This window comes from Tuber melanosporum (genome assembly GCF_000151645.1).
Source record: "Tuber melanosporum whole genome shotgun sequence assembly, scaffold_244, strain Mel28".
In the NCBI taxonomy this organism is placed as follows: Eukaryota; Fungi; Ascomycota; class Pezizomycetes; order Pezizales; family Tuberaceae; genus Tuber; species Tuber melanosporum.
The window spans coordinates 156-26,597 of NW_003298913.1; the positions used below are offsets into that span (position 1 = coordinate 156).

The following is a 26,442-nucleotide window of genomic DNA, read 5'->3' on the forward strand; positions in this document are numbered from 1 at the left end:
GGGTATCGGGAGATCTAAGGAGTGGCTAACGTCAGCAGTGTTTCCTAAACATAAAGTGTGGAGGGGTGGGTGGGGACGGGGTGCAACGGGAGATCAGACAGCAGTTGGCAATAAACAACATCCACATGCATATATTCAGAACAGGTCTGTGTGAATAATATTGTTTTCATCATTTCGTGTTGCACCCCACGATAGATAATGGAGAAAAAAGAAAGGAAGGAGAGCTTAAACATACCACTCGTACATCACTTCTAGAGTGCGGAGCCTTCTCCAGGTTTGAAAAACCCATCAATCTTTCTTTGCGTCCCATCGGCAGAAGTCTTTTTAGTGCCAGCCAGGTGGGCAGTAACATCGATACCTTGAATTGAATATGGCCATAGCTCTAATCCACGGCTATCCGTCCACTTTGTCCGGGGGTCAAATTTGAGGTGAAAATACCCTGTGTTGCTCCACCTAACCTTTCTCGAATCTGGCAGGTACCGTAGATGCTTCATAAGCTGCTTGCGCAAAACCTGAAGAAATATACCGTGAGAAACAACAGCAACGGCCACATTCACGAGCGATGCGTCAGGTGCCATATGCACCGTCACGAGCGCAGGAAGAAGATGTTGGCTCAAGAACCGGTTAGCCCGGGCGACCATGGCCTCGGTCGTCTCCCTATCATTCCCGAAATCAGGTAGTGGAGGATAAGCCTGTCTGTATGGGGTGCCCTCCTGCGAGCCAAAGTTCATTTCCCGAAGATCCGGCAGCTGCAGGACACCTCCTGCTGGCTTCAATGAGGCATTATCGCCGTTACCTTCGCCCCCCCCGCTGAGCGCAACTAGGGATTTTTCACCGTTGGTGATGGCAGCGGACTGAGCTTCCAGAATTGCTCCGGCGGTTTTGGCAGCCCGTTGGAGGTCTGATGAGTATATGTGTGTTAGAGTGAAGTTTTCCCCGCGCTTGCTGGTGAGATAATCCCCCAGCCTGGCTGCTTGAAGTAGGCCATTGGGTGTCAGGGCCGAGTCGGTCACTCCTGCACTGTATGAATCATATGTTAGGAAAAAAGGGATCCCCATTTTGTGGAAGGAGGAGAATGGAGGAGGTGGAGTGAACCCACAATCGATGAGCGACATTATCAACCGTCTCGCCGTGACGAATAAGGAGAAGGTTCATGTTTGAAACCGGTGTTTGGAGCGACTTGACTTAGGCAGGGAGACGAGGGGAAGAGTGTTGACAACGCTAAGAAAGCCAGTCGCCTGGGGTCCCTATTATCAGATTAGATCCCAAGTGATAAGCTTTCATCAAGCAATGAATTTGGAGGCGAACCCAGCTACAGTACGAGTAACGAGTAACTGGGCCCGCTACGGTGGATAACGGTACTTGAAATACACCGCTGCATAGTATATCACATTGTATCCACCTGCCACCTCTAACCCCATGATTTGGACCTTTCGGTATGGTATTACGACAACTTGCTCCGCTGCTTAGGTCCCCATGAATTCAGGGAACAAGATGCCAGCGACTCCACAATCATGTCCTTCTTAGCCCGTTAGTTCAAAGGGTGAACCTCTTCGAGAACATTACAAAAAGGATTCTTCCTCTTTGAGCCTTTTTCGGCTCTGAAAGTGTCCAAAATGAAGAAACCGGCGTCTTAGTGGCGCTAGACACTGTTATACGAGTACGCTCTTCTGGACCTGACGTTTGGCATCACACCTCTGATACCGGAAAGTTATGCGCCGGTGAGCCCGGCACGGGACGGGCTTTAACGTGGTACCGGTAAACAGGTGCCCTCCGGCCTTCAAACGAAAGCAAAGACAACTCATATTCTGGCTATTTACAATACCGGTACGAGCTTTACTGTCACTTCATGGGCTCTGTACTGGGCCTTGTCCTTTCTTGCCCCAGTGCATTGTTGGCTTAGCACCATATTTATGGGTACATGTTAACGACCGGTAAATGGTCATCCGCTCCTCCCCTTTTATAATGGATAAACATATATAGTGCCTGTGGACGCACTTGTCATCTTCACTCGCTGTGATTGCTGGACCCTTTCCTGTGCCCCGTCGCACATTTCCTGGGCCGCTCAGGTAGATACTATTTCTCTACTCTTTTCTTTTCCCCTTTTCTCTCAATTCCTGTTGGCAGCTGTAACATTTTGAAGGTGCAATGACTTCTTTTCTCTTTACTTTTGCCCTTAGCGTCTTTCCTTTATTGGCTCAGGCTGGTCCTAGTTGCCCCCCCGGTTCTGAGCTGGTGACCAGAACCACTATGTTCGTTATCGGGGCTACACCTGATAAGGTGTTTGGTGCTACTAGCGATTTCTTCAACGCAAAATGTAAGTTTTATATTCCATTTTTATAACGTTAGTAACCGGCCGACTGGCTATTATATATCAGGGCAGGGGGTTCCTCAGGTGACCTCGAACAACCCTTCAAGACGTACATTCGCCTTCGATAGTGCCCACTTCGTTGAGGAACTGATGTCGGCAAACGTCGACCGAACCAACGAGGCCAACTCCTTCTCGGTAAATTGGAAGACGACCAATTCAGTAACCTTCGCTACTGCGACAGCCCTAGTCCGAATCCCGTACTACGAACAAAACTTTGAGATTGGACCTCGCTGCAACGGAAGCACCCATTCCACTGGAAACTGGCGCACCTGGCTGTGCGTTTCGGGGGATAGTTCCAAAGACGCTGCAATGGAATGGTTTGAGGCAAGACATCGCAGTGCTGTTCAGAATGTCTTTCGGGAACTAGGGGTTCAGGGTTGGTTGGAGGAACAAATTAATGGAGAAATACCCGGTTGTGGTGCTGCAGCAACCACTACTGCACCTCCCTCTGCCGCGAGTATGTCGACTTCCACGTCTTCTAACTCCTCCGCATCCTCAACCACATCCCCAGCCACCGTCAACTCGATCCCTACCACAGCTCCCGAGCCTGTTCCCCAGGCGGCCCCTGGGCAAATTATCATCGCCCCTGAGCAGAAGACTGCTGGGGGTCACAAATACAAGGCGGATGTCATGTACGCCTTTGCTATCGGTGGAATCATCGTTTCCGCCTTGTTACGACTGATGGAAAGATGAAAGGAAATGATACGGATTGCTAGGAGAAAGCTTGGAGCTCGTCGAAGAACTGGGTGATTGACTTAATTAACGAGAGAGAAGTTTTTTGTTTCTTAATACGAATTGTCTATCTCGGACTTGTACATATTCCATGGGAACAGTTAATCATGGGTTGGAGAGATGGACTGGTCGTTTTTTCCCAAGTTTCTGTTGAGGCGAGCGAACATTTTCATTTTATGGGTCAGGGAACATATCACCATAATATTCTTTGAGGCATATCAAACCAAATGTAGATGCAGATCGGAGTGGGGGTACAAGTACAGGTACAGTACTCGAGGTGAGTATGATACAAGTATGTTATGGGGTGCTTCCATCCAAGTGCGTGTGCTGGACACCGGTATGTCTGTACGACGACCCCAGTAAGACTTGGTGGGAGAGGGAAAAGAGGCAAAGGAAAAAAGAAGTTCGACAAATGAATCCATCGTGTTTGCGGCTTTTGTCTGCAGGAACCGGAGGGAATGCGAGATTTCATTCTCCTGATTGCCCTTGATGGGATGATGGATCACGTGGGGGGTGGTCAAGAGTGTAATTTTTGGTGGGGTTTCACCACGTTCAAGAGTTGAATCAAGGCGGAACTCGCAGCGGGGGGGAGGGAAGGGCAGCAATTCACCGCGAGTTTTTTTTAATCACATCATAGTCTACATACTTGGGTAAAGCCTTGTAAAAAAGAGGCATGAATTTGATCGGATATGGTGGGGGACCTTGCCCTTAATCGTACTCTAGGAAGGAGGCTCAACCAACTTGATTGTCTTCTAACGAACCAGGAGGGAAAACAATTACCAGTGATCGTAGCTATGGACTTCGCTATCTCGCATCTGCTATACTCTACCGCAGGTATCATAATCTTATCATCTCACCAACTTACGGAATTGCTTGTGAAGGGACAGCCCATTGCATTTACTCGAGTACCTTTCCCTTCCACACCTAGATAAATTCTTCCACCACCCCAGTATACCTACCTATCCTCCCTGCCCTCCCCTTCAAACAAACGAACCTCTATCCATTCATTTCATCCGCCCAGCCCATTCTCCAAAACGACCGTCCAAACCCTCGTCCCCGCAACCCACGTCCTCCCTTTTTGTGTTTTGTGTTGCTGCCATTATTACTCTGTTCCATTCCACTTCCGCTAGCCCTTTCCCTTCTCTCTTTCACCCAAATCACCTTTAGTCCCTCTCATTCATCCGCCCGGAGCCGAAATACTTGAATTAACCTCATTCCTAGTCAACACCTCAATCCACAGATAGCAGAAACACCGCAACTTGCCGCTGCCCTCGTTGTCATCATGCATACCTTTCCTCGGTCCGTGTATAGTATGTCCAATGTAAGTTCTCCCTTTTTTTCCTTACTATCATCTGCGCTTTTTCTACGTCCCTGCATGTCGTGTGGTTCCCCTCATGTGACGGGTTCCCATACCATTCATCCGTTGTATGTCTTTTCTATCACATCCCCGCAGCTTTTGTATGGTCAGGGTTGTAGGAAATTTGGAGGGGTCCAAGCTTCCCGAGATTCGGCGAATTCGGCAAACTACCTCCCTCAACATGCACAGGCAGTACCAGGGCTGGATAGGAAAGGGAACCACGCGAGCGGAAAGGAAATTTTCATCACTGCCAGCACGCCGGGGGGAGCGGTAATTACGGGCCAGAAAAACTTGGAGGAAGGAGGAAATATCGAACAATTTTCCAATTCAAAATCCTACTGCAGATACCGGTAGTCAATTGGGAAGTCCGTCATTCGTCGTCCATACCTCTCTGCTTGGACTTCAGAGATATGAGCTTGACAGTCACACGCAATTATCATACGCCGGTGGGCTGAGTTCCAATCGAACTTTCTATTCGCCCTTCCTTGTTCCTGGGGCGGCGCTTGCATACGACCTCGAAACCGCGAAGCCTGGAGCACTCACGATAGTAATACACGGGCTTAAGGACATCTCACACTTGGCAGCGTTACGCCCCTCGATCACGATCCCCACTAGCTCTGCAAGCTTATTGCAAGGTTCACAGACCATTGAGTTAGCTTTACGGAATCTCAGGGGGTCATTTTCCCTGAACCCCTTCCGAACCCCGTCGCCCTGCGCTCGTCGTCCCACGGAGAAATTACATTACATTCTCTACCACACACAAGAAATTTGTGTCTCCCCCCAAAATTCAGTCACCTCACCCCGTCGTCCGCCCGTCCGCCCAGTGACACCGCAAGCGGGCGGCCCAACCTTTGGCTCCCAAACGTCCACGAAGCTTTTCTTGTTCACTTCGTCTCTCTCTCTCCCTCTCTCTTTCCTTCCCATCCCCCAGACATCCGCAATCGCCAGTCATTTCAAGTGCCTGCCCCGCGACCTCTGCAGCTGTCTGTTGAGGGCAGCTTTTGGCCTTCTTCTTTTTCCCACCTACTTTTATATCTGCTTTATTGCCCCCTCTTGATCTTTTCGTTGGTCTTTTTCAGAAAAGTCTTCGTTGTGCAATTTATTTTTTTGAAATGGCGCCCTTTACTCTCGGAACTGAACCCATGGTTTTTATTCACCTTCTACATGACAAACATGCAGAAGGGGATCATCCTGGGGACGATGTTATTGCTGGTGGAATGGCTTCTAATTTCGGGTTTGAGCAGATAGAGGACTCTCACATTTGTGTGGTTATGGTAGGACTACCAGCCAGGGGTAAGAGCTTAATTGCTCAAAAAAGTGAGTAAAAAAAATCCCCTAATCCCTTTTTTCTGTTTTCTGCGGGCTTCAATTTAAGCTTCAGCACACATTTGCTAGCTTCTCGGCTGGTGCGGGTGTCTTGGGATGAATTCTTGCGAGATTTGTTACCCCCAGCTTCACATCAAATTTTTGAGCCCCTCTACATGTTTTTTCCGTTTTGCCGAGGATGCCTCCTGTTCTTCTGCCTCTGCGGTGCCTGGCACTGTCTCATATTTACTACACCGATGGCTAAATTAAAGTGTTGGTTTTTCTGAGATTGTTACCGCTTGCTAACCGGATTGTCTATAGTTGTCCGTTACCTGAAGTGGCTCTCGGTTAATGCCAAGTCATTCAATGTTGGTTCCTACCGTCGTGCCGATACCCCACACCCGACCGCCGATTTCTTTGACACTGGGAACCTGGAGGGGGAACGCCTTCGTCGCGCTGCCGCAGAGGCTGCTGTTAATGACATGTTGCGTTGGTTCGAACATGAGGGAGGGCATGTCGGTATTCTTGATGCTACCAACTCGACTCGTAGCCGAAGGGCTTGGATCGAGGAACGTTGCAAGTCTAAGGGCTACGATGTCATGTTCGTGGAGAGTAAATGCGATGATGAAGATTTAATCATGAACAACATCCTGGAGGTTAAGACTACCTCTCCGGACTACGTTGGGCAAGACCCTGAAGTCGCAGCCCGGGATTTCAGAGATAGGATTCGCAATTACGAGAAGGTTTACGAGACTATCGATGAACCTCATCTTACCTACGTCAAGTTGATAAATGTTAGCTCTCAAGTCATCATAAACCAGGTGTCGAACTATTTACAGACACGCATCATCTACTTTGCAATGAACTTGCACATAACACCACGCTCGATTTGGTTATCTCGCGTATGTGGGGGCCTTTCTTGTGTTTGAATCTGTCGCTAATTTCTGTTACAGCATGGTGAATCTGAGTTCAATGTTCTCGGAAAACTTGGCGGCGATGCTAGTCTCTCACCACGCGGATTGGCTTATGCAGAAGCGCTACCCGGGTTGGTGAAGGACTCTGTTGGGGACAAGGATATCACCCTCTGGACATCGACTATGAAGAGGACTATCCAAACAGCCAAGCACTTGACCTATCCGAAGAAGCAGTGGAAGGCTTTGGACGAATTGGATGCTGGGGTTTGTGACGGGTTAACCTACAAGGAGATTGAGAAAAAATATCCCGAAGATTTCCGTGCTCGTGATGATGACAAGTAAGGACTTCTCGGCACTAGTTTACGACCTTTATTGACAGATGGGTTACAGATACAATTATCGCTACCAGGGAGGAGAGTCTTATCGTGATGTAGTCATCAGATTGGAGCCTATTATTATGGAAATGGAGAGAGGTTCCGATATTATGGTCGTTACTCACCAAGCAATCCTTCGTTGCATTTATGCGTATTTCATGAATGTGCCTCAAGACCAATCCCCGTGGATGGAAATTCCCCTCCACACAGTCATCAAGCTTACCCCCCGCGCCTATGGCACCCAGGAAGAGAGGTTGCTACTAAATTCCAATGTATCATTTATTATTGCTGACGTTTCTCTAGATTCAAGGCAAATATCCCCGCCGTATCCACCTTCAGAGCTAAGTATACTTCCGCCAATATGGGTGGCGAAGCTGCCATTTTCGATGCCGAGAGGGCTAAGCTCCCTATTTCCGGAGCCCAGGCAAATGGGGTTATTACCATCAATGGTGATGTTGAAGCTGTCCCTCAAAAAGTGGGCGCCGTCTCCGTTGTCGGGAGTCTTGGATCCAATGGCGGCACACTTGTCGTGGAGTAGCCTCCATAGCTGTGAACTAATAAAAGGCCCCAAGGGATCTAATGTACTTTTACTCATTGATTCTTTTCTTTCCTTTACCCTCTTTTCTCTCTATTCTCTTTCGATGCTCTCTTCATTCACATTTGGTTGGGTAAAAATTCTTCGGGAATATAAGCGGAAAAAGAAGAAAAAAACCACACTAGTGGGATGAAGTTGACGGTTTATGACCGCGGTTCTATCGGATGCTTAGATAGTTGGGAGGTATCTTTCTTTGGGGGTCTGGGTGGAGGCGCCTTTTTCTACTACCATCTGTGTTTGGTCTACTGTCATCTCGCAGCGGGAGGGGTCCTTTTCATATCCTTAGTGCATACCATTTGATCATGTAAAGTTATCGTGTTTGCGCGAGCGGGAATCGCGTTTAGGTTGAAATCAGAAGTTATAATGGTGTCGTACTGCGCTTTTTCACAGTGCGGGTACTTGTAAAGAGAGAGAATGTGAGATGTCACTATGCTTAATCATCATGCTACCGTACACCATAGACTATCGGTATTCTGCTCGAGTGTGGCATTATAAGTACATGAGAAACCCCAATGACAAAAATCTGGGATACTTGCGGTCTTTGCTCGATGGTAAAGCTTCCAAGCCGTTAGACTAGTACTACAATAGTACTTGTACGAGTATGCTATGACCGAATCTGATGCACCGCCAAGTGGTCTCTAATAACCCTCGGTAGGCGGACATCTTGGCTCTCAGCCTTCAATCACATGCTGGTGCTGGTTCAACACCATATTACCCCGGATTCACGCCTTCGATCTACCGGTGACAAGAATAACGTTCCTCTTCTCCCTTCTGCACCAACCGCATAATATACGGGCGCAGGTCCGATTCGATTCCTCTCTCCTCGTGATATTCTCCTCATTTCCTACAGCCATAGCTTTCACACCTCGGCAATCCCCCATGGCGGCCCAGTCAAAACTCCCGCTGCCATCCGATCGATCGCTCACCTATCTCCTCTCACACCTCTCCTCCCTCTACGTAAAACACCGGAAAAAAATATCCCGGGGGGTCTACCTAACACTATTCATCGCGCTCGTCAATCGTGTCCGCAATGCCATCAACGAACAGAAGGCAGCCGCCGCTCGGCAAGGGGACCGCCCCCGACCCGCTCCGGAGACTCCCAGCGCAAAGCGAAAGAAGGCAGAACTCAATCGCGAGTTCTTCCAAAACCTATTCAAGCTGTTGAAGATTGTTATCCCAGGTGTACGGAGCAAGGAGCTTCGGCTGCTCGTCAGTCATACTTTCTTCCTCATCGTGAGAACATTGATAAGTTTGTATGTCGCCGAGTTGGACGGGAAGTTGGTTAGCGCTCTGGTACGGGGTAAAGGGAAGGACTTTTTGTTAGGGATTGTCTGGTGGATGGTGGTAGCGGTTCCCGCGACGTTTACGAATTCGATGCTGTCTTATCATCAATGCAAACTGGCGTTGCAGTACCGGACTAGGTTGACGCAGTACATTCATTCAAAGTACTTGTCGCAGATGACTTTCTACACTTTGGGAAATTTGGACGATCGCATTAAGAATGCGGATCAACTCATCACGGTTGATGTATCGAAATTTTCGAACTCGCTGGCGGAGTTGTACTCCAACCTCGCGAAGCCGGTGCTCGATATGATGATTTATAATTACCAGTTGTCAAGGAACGTTGGTGGGGAGGGGCTGTTTGCTATGGCTTTACTGGTCCAGGTTTCTGCGAACGTTATGAGGGTGCTCACCCCGCCGTTTGGAAGATATGTTGCGGATGAAGCGAGGTTAGAAGGAGAGTATAGGTTCAGTCATTCGAGATTAATAGATAATTCTGAGGAGATAGCGCTGTACGGTGGGCATGATGCCGAGAAGACCACGCTAGATAAAGGGTACTTCACATTGATCAAGCATGTGAATTACATCTTGCGAAGGCGGTTATATCATGGGATGATGGAAGACTTTGTCATCAAATACTTCTGGGGGGCTTTGGGACTTATGCTTTGCTCTGTGCCGGTGTTCTTCAAGGTGCCTGGTGCCAGAGGAAATTCGTTGGGCGACCGCACCGAAAGTATGAAGGCCCTGGGGCTTGGCGTGATTGAGTTTTGCTGATTCCCATAGGCTTCGTCACTAATCGTCGCTTGCTATTATCTTCTTCGGATGCCTTTGGAAGAGTTATGTTCTCTTACAAGGAGATTACTGAACTGGCCGGTTATACCTCACGAGTATCTACTCTTCTGAATGTCATAGAGGATATTCAGAACGGCCATTTTGAAAAGAAACTTGTTTCCTCCGCAGGTACCGAGGAGAATGCAGCTGTGCTCCGCGGACGCGGAAAAGTTACTACCGGTCCGGATATCGAGTTTACCGATGTTCCTATCGTCTCTCCCAATGGTGATGTCTTACTCAAGAAGCTATCGTTCACGGTAAAGTCTGACGAGCACCTCCTCATTGTTGGCCCCAACGGCTGTGGTAAGTCCTCGCTTTTCAGAATCATGGGAGGCCTATGGCCTGTCTATGGCGGAACCGTTCGCAAGCCACCCAGCGAGGAGATCTTTTACATTCCGCAGAGACCATACCTTAGCCGTGGGACACTACGACAGCAGATTATCTACCCTGATAGCAAACTTGAGCAGGTTCGCCGAGGTGTGACAGACGAGGCTTTGTACGAGATTCTACGGGTCGTTGAGATTGAAAACTTAGTTGAGAAAGAGGGTGGTTGGGAAGCTGAGAAGGAATGGCGTGACGTCTGGAGCGGCGGTATCCAGCAGCGCGTTGCCATGGCCAGACTGTTCTATCATGCGCCCAAATAGTTGCTCCCCTCTTACTCTAGTCTCGCGCCATGCAAGGCTAACCCTTCACAGTGCCATCCTAGACGAATGCACCTCATCTCAAGACTTGGACACGGAGCGCATCATGTACGAGACCGCAAAGAGCCTAGGAATCACTCTCATTACCGTCAGTCACCGCAGAAGTCTGTGGAAATATCACACCAATATTCTACAGTTCGATGGCCAAGGTGGGTACGTGTTTACCAAGCTGGATGCGGAGAAGAGGTTAAAGCTTGAAGACGAGAAGGAAGAGATTGAAATCCAGCTTAGAGCTGTGCCAGATGTTGAGAAGAGGGTCACAGAGTTGGAGGCTGTTGTTGCGGAGAGGGATTAGGGTTGACTGTACATTGGGAGCGATCGGATTCGGTTGGGTTGTATTTCGGGGTTTGGGTTTTAGCTACGTCTATTGAACTAGAAGTTATCGAGGCTACTATTTCGGGGTTTCCTATTCGTCCTTTTTCGCATGCATCAGTCACGGCGCATAGAGGTACTATATCTACCTACTCTAGAGGGGGTGGGACTAAGTTGGGGGCTTGCATCAAGCTCGAGTGAGCTGGCAGTGGGGTAAAGGTTGAACGTTTCGACTGGTATATGTTGCTATCGTACCGGGGACAGTAAGTGGGTGGGTAGGGTGTGGTGCACAAGAATTAGCAAAGTTGGAGTCTCAGGTGGAGAGGGGGTGGGAATGTTATATAGGGAGGGCAAATTGAGTGTAACTCCGAACCCTTTATCTACCGGTGTGAAAATTTACCGGGAGTCTATATATGACCCTGCGGTCATCCTTCTTTATCTCTGGTTGCTATCTTGGAAGACTCGATAGAGTATCTACTCTAGAATCTGGGATACGACGTCCCCTCCGCCCACCCACAGACACCCGAGGATCAAGCCAACTTCCCAGTCTTATCTCGGGCCGGAAAAACGATTTTCCGTAGCAACAACCTCTTTCAGCTCCCGAAAGAAAAATGATCCCCAGAAACTAGTACCTCTCCGACCCAATCACCAGATCTGTTACATCTCATTGGCTCCCGGTTTCCCCAACTCTACAGTATATTTAACGAATCTTGCGATGAGGCTCATCTGAAACCGACGAGATGAGGCTCATCTCCATGCAGAATTCTGATGCTAGCACCGCCACATAGCTCATCTCCCCTCTGTATGATACCGCCACAGTTCAACGGCTCCTAGGTTTGACTACGGTACAGTACTGTACTCGCTTCCTCCCAAACTGCCGCCTTCACACCAATTTCTTCGTTGCACAGCTGGCTCGAATCAGAGGCGACCACGCAAACTTATCTGCAACTGGGATTTTCTGCATTTGTCTGTCCTCCCCTCCTCCTTTCCCCACTTCCCCCTTCCTTCGCTCGTTCTACCGCCTAAAGATGTCAATTTATGTCATTATGCTACACCCTCCCCCACCCTTTCTACCCATGCCCTTGCATCCCTCCCCCCCCGCCATCTGATGTTAGGCCCTTTCCCCACATCTTGGGTGACGTGGGTTTGCATTATCCGGAGTCGTGCCTACCTGCCTTGGTGGAGAGGGCTTCAATCAAAGAATTTGAGGTTGATCCCGTTGACGCATTCGTTCTTTGCAGGCACGCACCCCCACCGCCGTAATACCTGATATCGCCGTGGCACCACCCTCGTTGCAGATAGCCTCCATCGTCAGCTAGTTTGGTTTGCTCCATTGCCAACGCATACTTCTAGTTATCGTCACCACTACCACACCTTCCGCCTCATTTTCTTGCTCGTTCCACTAGGCGTCGTTGCATTGGAGCCTTGCCGGGTGGATTTGGCCTTGCTTTCCCCCACGATCAATTCGAGGGTGTGGATGAACGGGCAATTGCTGTGTTGGCATGCTCTGTTTGGTCCGAGACGAGAGTTAAGGCGATAACGAGACCTAGCTTCCAGGAGAGTGGTGGGGAAGGGAATTGAGGGCTAGAAGGGGGGAAGGAAGGAGGAAACGGAGGAGGAGGAGGAGAGGGGGGAATACGGTCCTTTATCTAAGCTGGGGGTTTCGCCCTTTACCTTCGTTTTTTCCTCATCATCAATCGCACGTTCTCTGCCAACGCAAGCTTTCTGTCCATCTATCGATCCATACTCTATTCTATCCTATACCATCAATCCACGTAATAGTCTGCAATGGCTTCAAGGCTTATCAAGGAAGATGCACTCATCAGAAAGGACCGGTTCAAGCGCGCTGGTGCGTTGTCTCTCTGCCAATTCACTGTCAAATCCTTTCATTATGCTAACGATCGAGGTGGAATAGATGAGGCCCGGCAAACCCTCACACAAGAGCTCCACACCCTCGGGGCATCCGTTGATATGGAGCTCCGTGAACGCATAACCAACATTCACTCCAACGCCAATGCTCTTGAGAGTCAAAGCAAGACCCTGAGGAACCGCACCGCTGCCCTCGGGAAGACTACACGTCAATGGAGCGGCATGGCAGATGGAGCTAGAACCAAGTTGAAGGTTTGTTTTTATTCCTTCCCACAAGCTCCCAGAACAATTTGCTAACTTTTGTAGGAAATCGGTGACATTCAGAACTGGGCAGAAATGATCGAGCACGATCTTCTCCTCATTGAAGAAACCCTTAGAATTGTCCATGAGGACGAACTTGAAGATGATGATTCTTAAATTACTTCCTCATTCACGACGTTCATGAGACTCAAAACTTAACAGCTTCTGTACATTTCCGCTTTTCTTTGTTATTTTCCTTTTTTCTTCCTCTTCATACTTTATGAACGGGTGGTGGTGTGTTCTGTTTGTATTTCTTATTTCACTCTGGAGTTGACGTTGCTATTTTCCTTTTCCGGAAAAGTACGTATTGCCGTTCATTGGTTCGCTTGTTTGCTCCTCTCCCCCTCTCTATCTCAAAACCTGGTGGGTGGGTGGGTGTGTTGCTGTTTCAGATGTTTGCTGGCCGGTGGTGGGCGGGATTATGGCAGGGTAGGGCAGGTCGGGACAGGGGAGCGGAGCGGAAGGGAAACGTGGGGGAACAGATAGGGAGAGGGGGGGGAGGAGCTTTATTAATAGGTTTTAAATATATTTTTAACTCCTCTCTTTATCTAGTGTGCTTGGGACTATTAATATCGTACCATAGGCTTAGGAAGTGAGCAAATAGGGTCTACCGGTGATTGTGCTGCGTGAAATGGGATATCATAGTTTTTTTAGTTATTGCATGCGATTGTGCTATGCGGGATAGGGGTGTCGGGTGGCTAGCGTAGAAGACGGAAGGATGAGCGGAAGGGGGAGGGAGGCGGGGAGCATGGCTGGATAAGTGCTTGCTCTGTTTTGTATATCTCCTCGTAATATGGCTAGTTTGTCAAGTCATATCCCTCAAATCTCCGTCCATTGTGCTATCAATGGCCCCTCTCACCTATCGCAATATCTTGCGCGGGGGGGGGGGGGGATGATACTGCCCTGCTGGAGTGATTGTTAAATCTTGACCAACATATATACTTCTCGCAAATCCCTACTTCGTTTTCATTTTTCCTGGGATTATTTCTTCACTGGATAAAATTGTATGTATGAAATGTGCATATATGTACATCCTCCAATGCTCCGGCTTATGCCCTTTACTTCACCCTGCCTCGTCCTTTCGCCCTTCTCTTTCGGCATAAACCCTGCCCGTACCATATAATACCCCTAGTATATGTGAAACAGGAGGTAACACACTCGCTTCTATACCGTCCGCTCTACCCCTAAACACGGCATGTTAACATTCCATCATTCTCCACCGTGGAAAGTTAGTGCTGCTCTTGCTCCCGCAGTACTTGTACAGCGTCCGCCGGGTTTTTTATAGGGATCTGGGGTTTTGTGCTGTAAGTATCGTCCCCCTCATTGATGTCGTTTCTGGTGTTAATGCGGTTAGCAGGGCTTCTCATGTCATACCTTGCCTTTCCCAAACCCGCGCCTCGGTGTATTAGGTGAAGTGGTAGATTCATTCCCACACCGGACGAGTGTTCCTGACGAACAACACCTCGCTCAGCCAAAAGTGAGCACTCGCCTCACTAGATGCCTCGTGTGGGCCCGCCAATCCAGATGGGGGGTGGGTAGTGCTTGCGCCCCCGAGTAGGTAGGGAAAAGGCTGGTGGGCAGGATGGATTCATCTCTGTTCTGCTCACCTGTCTTGTTAGCATGTGGCTCGTGCAATGGTTGTGGTTAGCTAAGTAAGTCAAGAGCATGCCGCAACATATTGAACAGCGTTTGGTGTTTTTCTTCAGGACGAAGGTAAGTCCCCCTCCTTTCTATAGGCTCCGCTAATACAGCCGCTAATAGGGTGATTGTCGAATAGAGCTACTGCGCTGTCTTCGCCCTACTACTGGCCTACGCTGATATAATGAGGATCCCCGAACATCCATATCTATACTTCTAGGGATAGCGAGGGGACACGAAATTCAAAGAAAGCGCAAGGAAATGCAACACTAGCCAGGACCCCCGGAAATCCAGATGGAATACTCAGCCTAGCACTGCGAGTGAGCGGATGTGATCATCACATTAAGGCCATACTCGGGATTTATACTACAGCTCTGGATCTTAGCTGTTCTGGCGATACCAAAGACCCCAGACTCCTTAAAGTTTGCTAATTGGCTGTAACGGCAATATCAGTGTATCTTGGGCGGGTGAAGCGGTGTGCGGCCTCGCCCCATGCCCCGCAAACGGCGCCTCCGCGCAATAGTCCGCCGAAGATGGAACATTGGAGCAAATTCCCCACACGCAAATGTTGCCTCCCCTCCCCGCCCCAACCCTATCTAAACTGTTACCATAGTGCTTACGACAACTCATAAGCCTAGCAAGCCTCTGCTTCATGCAGCTCACAATTCCCCGAAGCCAAGCAAGCAAGCAAAAACAAAAAAAAAATCACCCATCTTCCCCCACCACTAAATATCCTTCTAATGCCTCCCGTAATACCCCGGTCGTGCTCTCGCAACATTATCCACAAGCCTAACAAGGGTCTAAAAAAAAAAAACAGTTGAGAACAGATGGTGATACGCCTGAATCATCTTTCCCGGAACTTCTCATCACTGTCGGACAAACCCTTAGTCGCGGTGACCAAGTGCGATGGTCGAGTGGATTTGCGAAGAGCCCGAAACTATTAGACTAGGTGAGTTCCTGAGCTCACATTTGCATGGCTAAAGTTAGTAATAGGAAGAGAACTGGAAATGGGATGTGCCACTCATACTGACGAGGATGGAGAATTACAGTATCAGCAGCGGTATTTGTCGCCAGCTAAATAGCAGGCTCCATACAGCATTCATTTGACAGGGCAAAGCCCATGGTTTTCATCCGGCAACCGCGGAGCTAGAGCCAGGGGTAATAGGAACGATCACCGGCCCCCTGAGAGGTCTGCCGATTTGGAATCACCGGCGCGCAGACTTCGAGAAGTGAAACTTGATTATTATTATTATTATTATTTGGGGGGTAGGAGGGAAGCACCAGGTGCTTGTAGGTCACATCAGCAATCTCCCGAACTGCCCCTTGCCGGGAGGAGTGGGGCTGGGGTTAAACTGTGGTTGGTGAGCGCGCACTTGTATCATATCCCCAGCAGAAGCCCAAGCAGCACCCGACACACTAGGACCCGCTATCTAACGGGCGTTGGATCCACCGGAAGTTAAACCTTCCCTCCTTGTCACACACAACTTCACTCATCTTCAATATCTCAAGCCCGGGGTCCGAAGGTGTCTCCTCCCCTCCCCAAGAGGAAGTCGGGGTGATTAGAAAGTGCAACCCCCCAAAATCACACCCAATGCAGTCACTCATAATCCCTGCTCTACCTACTCGGCCCCGTTCCAACCACCGCGAAAGAGAAAAAGAAAGGCCGATTCATGACCAATCACTATGGGCCCCTCCTCAGAGAAGAGCAAAGAGATGGTTTGGATCGACGAAATATAGAACCGTAAACACACGATACCTCTGCCGTATCTCTTCATGGCTCCCACAGAAACGTTTGAGTCCTTACACTCTGTTCTCTCGTCGGTGGTTTCGAACCCATAGGTGCTCAAGTTTGCGCTATTGGGCCCCTGGATGCGTGGGATTCACTCGCAGCACGGGGTAGGAAGTCGCAGTGGAAGGAGTTTGGGGGTGATGGGGTGCTAGTAGGATATATGCTTTCCCTAAGTCGGCGCAGTGCCCCAGAGACGTCTCTAGGCCGGCGGTGTGAATGCGGGGCGCTTGCTTGATACCCGGATACCTAAGTGTCAGTGAGGTTAAGGAATCACCTTGGTCGTTCAGAGCAAGAATATCACTATCCTACTCGGGGGAATCCGCTTCAATAGAGAAATCTCCAAACCTACGTTCTTAGGTCAAAGAAAAAAAAAACCACGGAGAGTGAAATCACCCTCTCCCCTAGGACCTTTCGGCGATGCACTGGTCTGCCTCCAGAGCGCATTTAGAAGGATGAAATCTGAACTGGTGTTACTCACCCTACACCGAGGGAAAAGTCTTGTTTCTATCATACTGTGTTTTTTTTTTCTCTTTTGCAACAAAGTGTCTGTGAAAGACTCCCGCTAAGGGAGCGTGGCTTTATATTTGGGATATCCGTGACTAGTTAGGAGTGGCTGTACGTGGATTCTCCAGGTGGATATCTTCACGCCCAATTGGTGTTCTGCTGGGGAGAAGGTGGGATTGGTTATCTTTTCTTTCTACGACCCCTTTTCTTTTGATCCTGTTTTGCGAGTGACCGCAGGTGACGATAAAGGCATCTCTAGTCTTGCGTGCTTGGGGTATCGTATAGGGAGCATGCCTCCCCTACGACACCACTACCCTATGGGCCCGGTATCCTTTCATCAATGAAATTGATGGGAACGCGACTAATTGCGCTACAAAACTGAGCAACGACGAAGGTCAGTTAGGGGATTAACATGCATACACACTGTCTTATATAAAGGGAATACTATGAACCTACCGCAGGCTTACTACTTTCGATCTCAATTTACTCAATCATCTGGCACTCGATCCACATCAAGGGATCTGATTCTAAAATCTGGTTGTGCTGGCTTTCCAATGCTACAATATCCGTCTCTACGTGAGCAACCCCTATAAAGATACATTAAGTCGTGACTAACTCTTCAGCTAAAAGAAAGAGAAAACAAAACGATATGAGCCATGCAGATACCTTATGAGTATCGCCCAGGTTTGATAACAGGGCTATAGAATACGTCCTAGCTGCCTTAAAGTTCGTCCTCCCCCTTTACTCCATATCACTCGCCAATTTATTTCCCACCATTTTAATTCACCCCGCTAGACCGCTTGCCTCCCCATTACTCGGCTTCCCACCCATCGGTGCCTCACTACACCACAGTGGACCCTCGAAACACGAACGAGAAGATGGCCCACGAGTTAGAAGGCAAACACCCGAGCCAACCACCAACACGCAATTACGCCTCCACGATTGAGGGAGAGAAAAGAGACTGGGTCGGTCAGAAACGGAGCTGTGAAATAATCTTGTTTACTGAACTCCGGTGGTACTGGTCATGTCTATGACAAATTAGAGCACTTACGGATTGTCATCGAAACTTTCGTCTACTTTCCCCGTCCCCGGAAAATTGGATCAAATTCCACCTTACCCACTCCCGCGAATGCGCACGGAAAAGTACAAAACCCGTGCGCAGAAAGCGTGACACATACTTTGACACTCTTGTGTGATAGCGTTCAAATAAATACCCCACAAAGCCCCAATCACACAATCGCACTACCAGCATTCAAGTCACAAAACCCCTACGAATCTTGTTCGGGCCGCGCAAATTCCAACACTTCATTCCCTAGCGGCAAATCCCAAGGAAAAGAGCAGTGTGCCGAGCGCACGGGTTCCTGGGATCGGATAGAGGAAATAGCAAGATGGGCGGATACTACCGCGTGATCGGGGATGGGAGAGTACGACGTTATTCTCTCACCCCGCGACTTTCTTCCCCAGGATGGCTGCTGTCTGAGTGGTTGTGAGGGCGCGGCTCCCAGTGCGCTGGTAGTGGGATAACTTTTAAGAACGGAAATAGGAAGAGGAGGAAGGTGCACTGCCCCGTGCACCTTCCTTGGTAAAGATCGCGTTTGGAAAGGAGGAATTGCGAACCTACCCGGTACATTCCGGTCCAGACTTTGCCAAGCTCCGCCTTCACACTTGCACTGAGTTACCACTCGTCTATAATTCCTGTACAGTATTCACTGCTTCACATGACCCTGTTGAGTAGTGTTGTGTTGTGTTGTGGGAAAGGTATGTTGGCGGGGTCTCGGGTGAACTACGAGCAAGGCTCAGTATTCGTCTACTTCTCCTTATATATGCTCGGTGGGGCCTGGGGGATGCATCAAGTCAACCCATCCACCCCCCCCCCCCGCGCACCCAACAGACCTAGCGGAAAAGGCCAGAGAAGGCCCAGTGTGCTGCTGAGACATTGGATCTCTAGGACCGGGCAAAGGATAAAAAAAAGCAGGCTAAGCGGATAAGGATGTGGGATTAGGGATCGGGAGAGCACGACGCTATTCTCTCGTCTCACTACTCTCTTTCCTTTGGTGGCTGCCCGCGGGTGTGAGGCTGTGGCTCTCAGAGCACTTCCGGTGGAATAGTGGTAATGATCACCTTCAGAAAGGGTGCTAAGGATCCTATCCCAATGTATTCTGATCCAGAATTCATAAAGCTCCACTTCACACCCGCATCGAGTTATATCCAGCTATAAAGTTAAAATACTTTATGCTCCTATATGACTTCCCAAGAAAGGTTAAAGAAGATGCGCAATATCCCGAGAATACTGAGTTCCCGGGCTGGCGGAAAGTAGACGTGGGTACAATACCCTTAAATGGCTGAACGAATGGATCATAGCAAGTTAGGTGGGCGGAGTCTCTGTATCGGGGATGGGGAAGAGCACGTCATTGTTCTCTTGCCCTATCACTTCCTTCATATGGCTCCAAGTGCGCTGCTGGTGGAGTGGCCCTGATGTACGGATGGGTATGATAGTAGAAAGAGGAGGAAGGCTTACCGCTCTATACACCTTCTTAGTTAAGGGTGGTGTACAGGGGAGAGGTTTTTCAAGGACCCGTACGGCTTAGCCCTCTGGCTATCAAGATTAGATTTCAATCAGGTAAGTTACCTACTAAATCCATACTTTTCTACAATTCCACTAACGATGCAACGAGCGCTAGATGCGAATTATACGATGGGATTATCTCCACGGTTGCCATTCTTCGCACCGAGCTGCAACGAAGGGGCATAATGCTCTTGCCCACAACATCCTTCTAGCTACACAACCCCCCAAAGAGCATTCGGCACTGATAGCGATCGAGGCTTGGTAGCGGAGACACATATTCATTATTCCGAGCTGTCTACTGAGCTGTCACCGCCCACCCAGATGGAAAATGCTGATTGTTGCTACCGCCCCCCTCTCGACCTACCTGGCATTCGTCTACGGTACGTATTTACACCATCCGGGCCAACACTCGCCCACACAAGTTCGCAAGCCTCGCGCTAGAGGGCAGTCCGAACACGCAACGTACGCTAAGTGCCCCCGCTAGAACGTACAAAAGTCGGATTGGGCGTTTCCGAGAGAGTGGTAAATGTATTCCACCGCATGCGACCTGAGGACTTTGTGCAATTTTCAATATACGTTATACCTACCCTTGACCATACCTCGGCAACAGCAATCCCTTCAGCAGTTACAATGACCTACCGATACCCAGTCATGTTCGCTCGCCCAGAAGGAACTCCTCTGGATTTCCAGCACAGGTTATCACTCGGCCGATAAGGCCGCTTCATTCTTGAGCCTCTGGGCGCTAGGCTGATATGGCCGATATCGTGGGCGCTCGATAGAGGGTATTTGCTTCAGTTGATTGGGACACTCGTACTGTGCCGCGCGATGTCTCTTCGGTCGCGGGAACAACGTATCTGAGTTTTCCGGAGAAATATATATATATCGGTTCTATTCCTCATATTCCCTTTCGGCGTACAGCTTTTTGCAGAAATGCTGTATGCCGCAGTGAGGGCTCGAGCCTCGGTCGGGATTTCCTGTGATCGTCTTGCCGTTCAATCTGTGAGACTGTTCCCAGTCTTCCCGAGTAATAGTCCGAGGACTAGCTTGATCGCTGTATCTAGCAGCCTGTTCGAGGAAATAAGATGCGCGAGACACCGTTCTTGTGACCTTCCTTCCTAGATGTGTACTTCTGCATGTGCGGACACGAAGGAGCGTCTCTCAGTGTTACCAGCGGGTGTTAGACATCGCACGGAGGGGGGAAATTGTGCATTTCCAATACCCTCTTCGCCCTCAAGCTCAATGCGGGCTTGCACCTATACAAGACTTTAATGAAAGGCACACCTACTTTTCTAACCTACGCTAGGTGTCAGACACTACTGAGAGAGCCAGGTTTGCTATTCCTCCCGAAGACAAACTCTGTATCTCACTATGTGCTTACTAACGGCGCAATACATGACAGGTTCGATCCTTCCCTTTCTCCATTGGGGCCCATCCCTCCAGGAGCACCACACCCCACGCTTAATGATAAGGAACGGATGTCATATTATCTTCTCAATGACTCCAGCCTACGTTCCTGGAACTCCAGCAGTGTCCGGCTACTACGACCGTCCAAGGCTTGGTACTGGGATTCTTGGTTCTCGGAATTACCGCTGTTATGGCTCACCCCCCAATTTTTGTTGGCGACGCCTTGTCCTATTATCCACCGTCGAGGCCGAGCCAGAGTGCCACTAGCCGCTCACGGATACTCCCAAGCAGTAGTGGGGGAGGGGCTACAGCCTCCCTCAAAGCCAAAACCATCTCCAAGTCCAGCCCGTCTCGGGACCTTAGCGCTGTCCCCGGTGAGAGGGAAGTACACCCAAAGTAGTACCGACCGAATCCCTCAACAGCAGTTTAGAGACTCCAAACAATTACGCCCACTACCAACGTTTGGGCAACCAGGTCAGTGTTCCCAACCGTCCCGGGCATGGTGGGTAAGGACGGCAGGGCATGGCGTCCGTCTTCCATAAAGACGGCGGTCCTAGGGGTCGACGCCCGGGCCCCGCAGTCTTAGTACAAATGGGATCTTCTGACAGGCACCTGCAGGGCCCGACCGTCACCGGCAGTCACCTGTAGGCATCTCGCCTATTCCCCATCTTGAAACACCCGCAGGGCCCGGCAGTCCGTCCCGGGCAGTGGTCGGACGGACGCTAAGATGCCCGTCCGTCCCGGGCATCCTCCCATGCACCGCCGTCCGTCCCGTCCGGACTGAAAGACGGACGGACTAGACGGCTGGGAACACTGAACCAGGTGGAAATCATAGAAAAGGAAACCCTCCTACACCAACACCAGGAGAAGCGCAATACTCTCCCACCTACGGTTCAGCATTCGCTCAGAGTAGTCGTAGTAGTACTGGAGCTGCACCGGGTTCCGCGGGGGCGATCCTTGGTTGTTCTGTTCGAACCGTCTGAGCACGAGCAGTCACTCGCTCGTTGACTCAAGATATACCCCTAAATGCAACTTGGCGTCATCACCATACACCTCGTATACGGTCCATCTTTTTCTGGGGGGTTTGTTCATTTATTTCCCACCCCTCCTAGCCAGCGTCTCTCTCCCCAGCATAGCATACCATAGCATAGCATAGATCCCGTCTAGCTTTTTGGCCGCGCTGGATCTGCTGCTCGTTCAGCCCGTAGGGAGGGAGATTTTTACACGCACGGGGGAGGGCGAGGAATTTGGCTAGATATAGAGCTAGCGTAGGAGTGAGCTTGTGGACCGCACAACTCAAGCCTTGCCTAGCCTGGTATGGGTGATGATAACCCGGAAATAACCCAGTACGACCAAATCGCATCTTTCCTCCCCCCCGTGTCCCAAAACACTTTTCTCTCTTTATCCCTCTAGCCAATAGTACATGAAATCTCGGGAACCACCATAACGGTGAAGAGGCTTGAGCGAGAAGAGAGCGAGGAACAGCCACGGTACCGCAATACTGTACTGCGAGTAATCCCAAGGTCATTCAGTAACCCCAATCAAACCGACCAACTCCTAAATAAACGACCAACCACCGCAGGTCGCGAGAAGGAGCACCGCAAAACGACGCACTCCTGGGGGAGGGTTTCTTTTTTTTCTTTTTCTAAACCGAATTCCATAGTATTGATAGACTCCCCATTGAGAAAACAATAGACGTAGTGCGGAAAATCAACCTCTTGGTTCTTCCCGAAAAAATATATAATAATAATATTATGATATATTCACATAACCTCTCCCGCCCCACTCAATAGATTGTTCATCTACCCGCCAGGGCCAGTCAGTCAGTCAGTCAGTCCGACTTGAACCGTAGGCTGTTAGGTTAACTAATGTCCCGCCTCGTGTGATGGGACAGGTGTATGATACCCCGCCCAGCCTCATATCTATTTCCAATATATCGATCAAAAAGAGAGAAGGGGAAAAAAAGAAAAAGGAAAAAAACAAAAGCTCCCAATTCTAACGAAACAATCATGGAGAGAATTGCCGTGAAGGAAATGTATCTATCATAGCAGTCGACACAACCTATCATCATGCAAGCACCACCACCACCACCACAGCTCATCATACAAATACCCAAACGAGTGACAAACAATGACCACGGGCACGGCCATTCTCCTACCTCACCATCCTCTCCCCTACTTGCTTGCTTGCTTACTGTGCTCGAGCGCGTGCAGCGCACGCAGCACCGACAATCCCCGCCGTTATCGGTGCTGCATATGATAACGGCAACTGTATTGTGGTTACAAGTACCGCACTTACCCGTCCCAAACGGGACTTCACAAGCGAGCGATACGACGGTGCGATATGCTCCGTCGTCGCCGCACTGACCAGACAGAATCGAATCCGCTCCGATCCAATCCAATCGCTGGGTGAGAGGTATGATCCAACAAGTCGGTGCTGCACCTGTAATCATGATAACCAAGCTGCAGCTCCAGGGCACGGGTTACGGGGAGGCTGGGCTGCAGTGCCGTACTTACAATACCATAGACTAGGCCGGGCTAGGTTTGCCCGTCGGTGGGTGGTGCAGCAAAGGATATCGGGATTTACGCAAGCTGGGGTTGGACTGCTCTCGTGTTATTCGGCAAATGCCGAGGGAGGGAGGGGGGTACGGTATGAGACGGTATGAGACCGCATAGAACGGTGAAAGTTGTGATAGGGTATAATAGGACTGATATTCTAACTGTGGTATATGTATATCATGCGCTTGTAATAACGGTACAAGAGAACAGGCAGGCAACCACCAAACACCTTTCATGACAAAAGGAAAACCCCCATCTTCGACAAACTCCAGCCCAGTGCAGAAACAAATACGGTAAGCGGGATAAGAAAAGGGAGGGAAAGGGAAAGGAGGAGGGAGGGAGGGTTAGAGGGAGGAAATGATTAAGTCTGTCGGCAGTAATCCCTTCCTCTGTCCACCTGCCATCGGCAAAGATACATTTCCAGCCACAAACTAATGAAACCGGCAACACAAATACCACCTGAATCACTCACTGTGGTGGCACCTAGCGAGAACTCGCGCTCGTCCTCGGGTGTATTGTCGGTTATCTCGGCAAAGGTGTTCACATAGACTAGTCCGCCAAGCAGTCCTTCCCAGAATACGACGATGAAGACTATCCAAATGCTTGGAAGAAAGTTGTACTGGGAATGAAGCACCAGGAGAACCAGGTTGGCCACTTGGAGCAGGGCCGGTAGGTAGAGTCCGTGGACGCGGAAGAAGGGGGTTGAGGAGCGTGAAATGAAGACTCCGGTCTGGTAGATTGTGTTGTACATGGGATATGCATCGCGGTAATTCTTGAAGGGCATGGAGGCTAGTGGGAATAGAAGCGTTGGGGCAACGCCAAGATTGATGGTATATTCGGCAATGTAGACCAGGAGTAAGGGAAGCATACTATGATAGGATTAGAGGTTGGGTTATTCATACGAAAGAGATCAACGTACTAGGGAAGAAACAAACGCCGCGTCCTTCTAAAGTTTGCCCGAAAGCCCCTCCATGCAACATCAACTTGACCGGCGAATGTCTTTTCACCAGCTGAATAGCTGACGTTGACTGCAGGGAACGTGTGTCCACTCGCAGGGCATCCCGAAGACGCTAACAATCCACTGGTTGCACCATCGCCTTCAAGGTCTGGATCGATGATCTCATCGCCGTCTCTCAGCGGTTCATAACCATTCCCTCCCCGTAAAGGAGCCAAAGGTAGGATCCCGAAAAAGGCGATAAGCATTATAGTTGGCAAAAGCCCAAACACCATCAAACTCCCTCCAACGCTGAAGCCGATCCAACTCGTAGCGAACACATAAAGTCCGGCCCCGATAAGCCCCGCTCCCCCGGTTCCTGACGACCAGAAGGGCACAGCAAAGGCTCCGTAGTAGTGGGTCATACTCAAGAACGACAACTCACCCAAACCCGAGGATACGGAGGCCAGCACCACTCCGAATAAACGCACTGGCAGGGAGTCGGGCCAGGCCACTAGCTGCATGCCGGTGAAGGATAAGGCCACTAATATCAGAATCCTCATGCGGTAAGGGATGAGGTGAACAAAGTACGGAGCTATAAGCTTTGTCAAGAAAGAGGGGACGACATCGGCAAGGAGCACTATAGCCTTTGGCAGGGTTGGGCCAACGAGATCGAGGGCTGCGGACAAAATGATCACATAGAGGACATTGTTGATGAGGCCTGAAAGAGGGTGGGAGGGGTTAGCTGAGTCAAACAGGCGAGGGGTAGGGGACGAGGAATGGTTCGCCGGAAGCCAGACCAAATAGCCAAAAAGCAGCACAGATCCGTGGGTCAGCACCGACAAAGGCGGCTTTGAAGCGAGCCTTGTAGACGGCGAGACTGGACGATGGGGCACCGGGAACGGGCAGACGGATAGAAGGCAAGGGTGATTGACGGCGAGGGGCTGTGGCATTCGCCGGAGGTGAACCGTCCATTGCTAGGGACGAGCGTGGAAGCGGGGCGAGTGTCTGAAGGATGTTGTAGGGGAGCTGTTTGTTTGTCGCTCGAAGGGTTGGGTTGCGGGGATGAGGATGACGACGGTGTCGACTGTGTGGTGCTTCACGGTTCGCGACACGACGATAATGACGACAAGGGTGGAGATAACAAACAGTTGAAAGGGGAGCCAGTAATCTAAGTAGCTATGATACCATAGTAGTAAGGAAAAAAGCACCGCTGCCCAAACCAAAGCACCACGATACAAAGGCGCGCAGTACCGTACACCCGGTTTTCTGGGTGTGGGGATAAAATAAAGGAACGGCACCGTAGGTAAGAAAGAACGCAGGGGAGAAAAAAAGAAAAGAAAGAAAGAAAGAAAGGAAGGAAGAGAAAAGTCAGTTGCCCGGGATAAACGACAGGGTGAATTTCTATATACAGTGCGGGTACCGGTAGGGTAAGATGCTCCTGTGCTTTTTAACTGCAAACTCCCGGAAGGAACCGATAAGTTATCGTCAGCAGGTGCCAGCGATCCAAACAAGGCGAGTGAATGGGTGAGTGAGTGAGTGAGAATGAGTGAGAGGTGAAGAGGGGCCGTAGGTGTCAGGGGTTGAGTTGGGGTACCCAAAAAAGTATTGTGGTGCACCGGTGACTTGGTTGTCGTGTGTGTGTGTGGTGTGGCGGATGGCGGTGGATGTTAGTGGTGGCGGGGGTGATGGAACCTGGCGATGGTAATACAAGTAGTATTCAAGTGCTTGTAACGGTGTCACGTCCTATGAGGAGGGGAGGAAGGGAAGAGGGAGAGAGAGAGGAGAAGAGAGGTGGAAAAAAGGCTACGGTGGAGGAGGAGGATGCGGATGCACGGGTACAGTGTCCGTAGTCGAGTATGCCAGAGTGAGAATTCCCATGCAGCTGCAGCGAGCTCCTCCGAGTAATCTACTCGTATGCAACAAGCTCTTCCCTCGCCATATGGGCAACGCAGGTGAAGATGGACTGGACAGGGAAGTGTCTTGGAGATGCTCGAATCGGACGGATTCGATGATTGGGGCGGGATGAGTGACGGTGGTGCCTTTAATGGGTGAGAATTGTTGTGTTACCGGTTAAGGCTCCTACATCCTAGTCCCTAGAATAATG

At 50.0% G+C, this 26,442-nt stretch overlaps 6 protein-coding genes; 4 read left to right on the top strand and 2 right to left on the bottom strand.

Moving 5' to 3' along the window:
* Positions 1-235: 235 nt before the first annotated feature.
* GSTUM_00001048001 (uncharacterized protein) lies at positions 236-2,101 on the bottom strand. XM_002838349.2 has 2 exons: positions 1,100-2,101; positions 236-1,020 (listed from the first exon to the last, which is right to left on the bottom strand). Exons 1-2 carry the CDS (start codon positions 1,153-1,155, stop codon positions 252-254), a joined length of 825 nt encoding a protein of 274 aa, XP_002838395.1. The 5' UTR covers positions 1,156-2,101; the 3' UTR covers positions 236-251.
* Positions 2,102-2,250: 149 nt separating this feature from the next.
* GSTUM_00001049001 (uncharacterized protein) lies at positions 2,251-3,292 on the top strand (the record flags this gene model as incomplete). XM_002838350.2 has 2 exons in its annotated part: positions 2,251-2,317; positions 2,379-3,292. 2 exons carry the CDS (start codon positions 2,251-2,253, stop codon positions 3,062-3,064), a joined length of 753 nt encoding a protein of 250 aa, XP_002838396.1. The 3' UTR covers positions 3,065-3,292.
* Positions 3,293-4,076: 784 nt separating this feature from the next.
* Positions 4,077-8,027, top strand: GSTUM_00001050001 (uncharacterized protein). XM_002838351.2 has 6 exons: positions 4,077-4,424; positions 5,705-5,777; positions 6,087-6,667; positions 6,719-7,017; positions 7,070-7,306; positions 7,357-8,027. Exons 1-6 carry the CDS (start codon positions 4,386-4,388, stop codon positions 7,589-7,591), a joined length of 1,464 nt encoding a protein of 487 aa, XP_002838397.1. The 5' UTR covers positions 4,077-4,385; the 3' UTR covers positions 7,592-8,027.
* Positions 8,028-8,396: 369 nt separating this feature from the next.
* On the top strand, positions 8,397-10,756 carry GSTUM_00001051001 (uncharacterized protein; the record flags this gene model as incomplete). XM_002838352.2 has 3 exons in its annotated part: positions 8,397-9,662; positions 9,713-10,403; positions 10,456-10,756. The coding sequence occupies exons 1-3, from the start codon at positions 8,528-8,530 to the stop codon at positions 10,754-10,756; spliced, it is 2,127 nt and encodes a 708-aa protein (XP_002838398.1). The 5' UTR covers positions 8,397-8,527.
* An 885-nt stretch (positions 10,757-11,641) lies between these two features.
* Positions 11,642-13,482, top strand: GSTUM_00001052001 (uncharacterized protein). XM_002838353.2 has 2 exons: positions 11,642-12,894; positions 12,949-13,482. Exons 1-2 carry the CDS (start codon positions 12,562-12,564, stop codon positions 13,057-13,059), a joined length of 444 nt encoding a protein of 147 aa, XP_002838399.1. The 5' UTR covers positions 11,642-12,561; the 3' UTR covers positions 13,060-13,482.
* Positions 13,483-23,535: 10,053 nt separating this feature from the next.
* Positions 23,536-25,725, bottom strand: GSTUM_00001053001 (uncharacterized protein). XM_002838354.2 has 3 exons: positions 25,136-25,725; positions 24,321-25,056; positions 23,536-24,270 (listed from the first exon to the last, which is right to left on the bottom strand). The coding sequence occupies exons 1-3, from the start codon at positions 25,308-25,310 to the stop codon at positions 23,763-23,765; spliced, it is 1,419 nt and encodes a 472-aa protein (XP_002838400.1). The 5' UTR covers positions 25,311-25,725; the 3' UTR covers positions 23,536-23,762.
* Between the last annotated feature and the right edge of the window lie 717 nt (positions 25,726-26,442).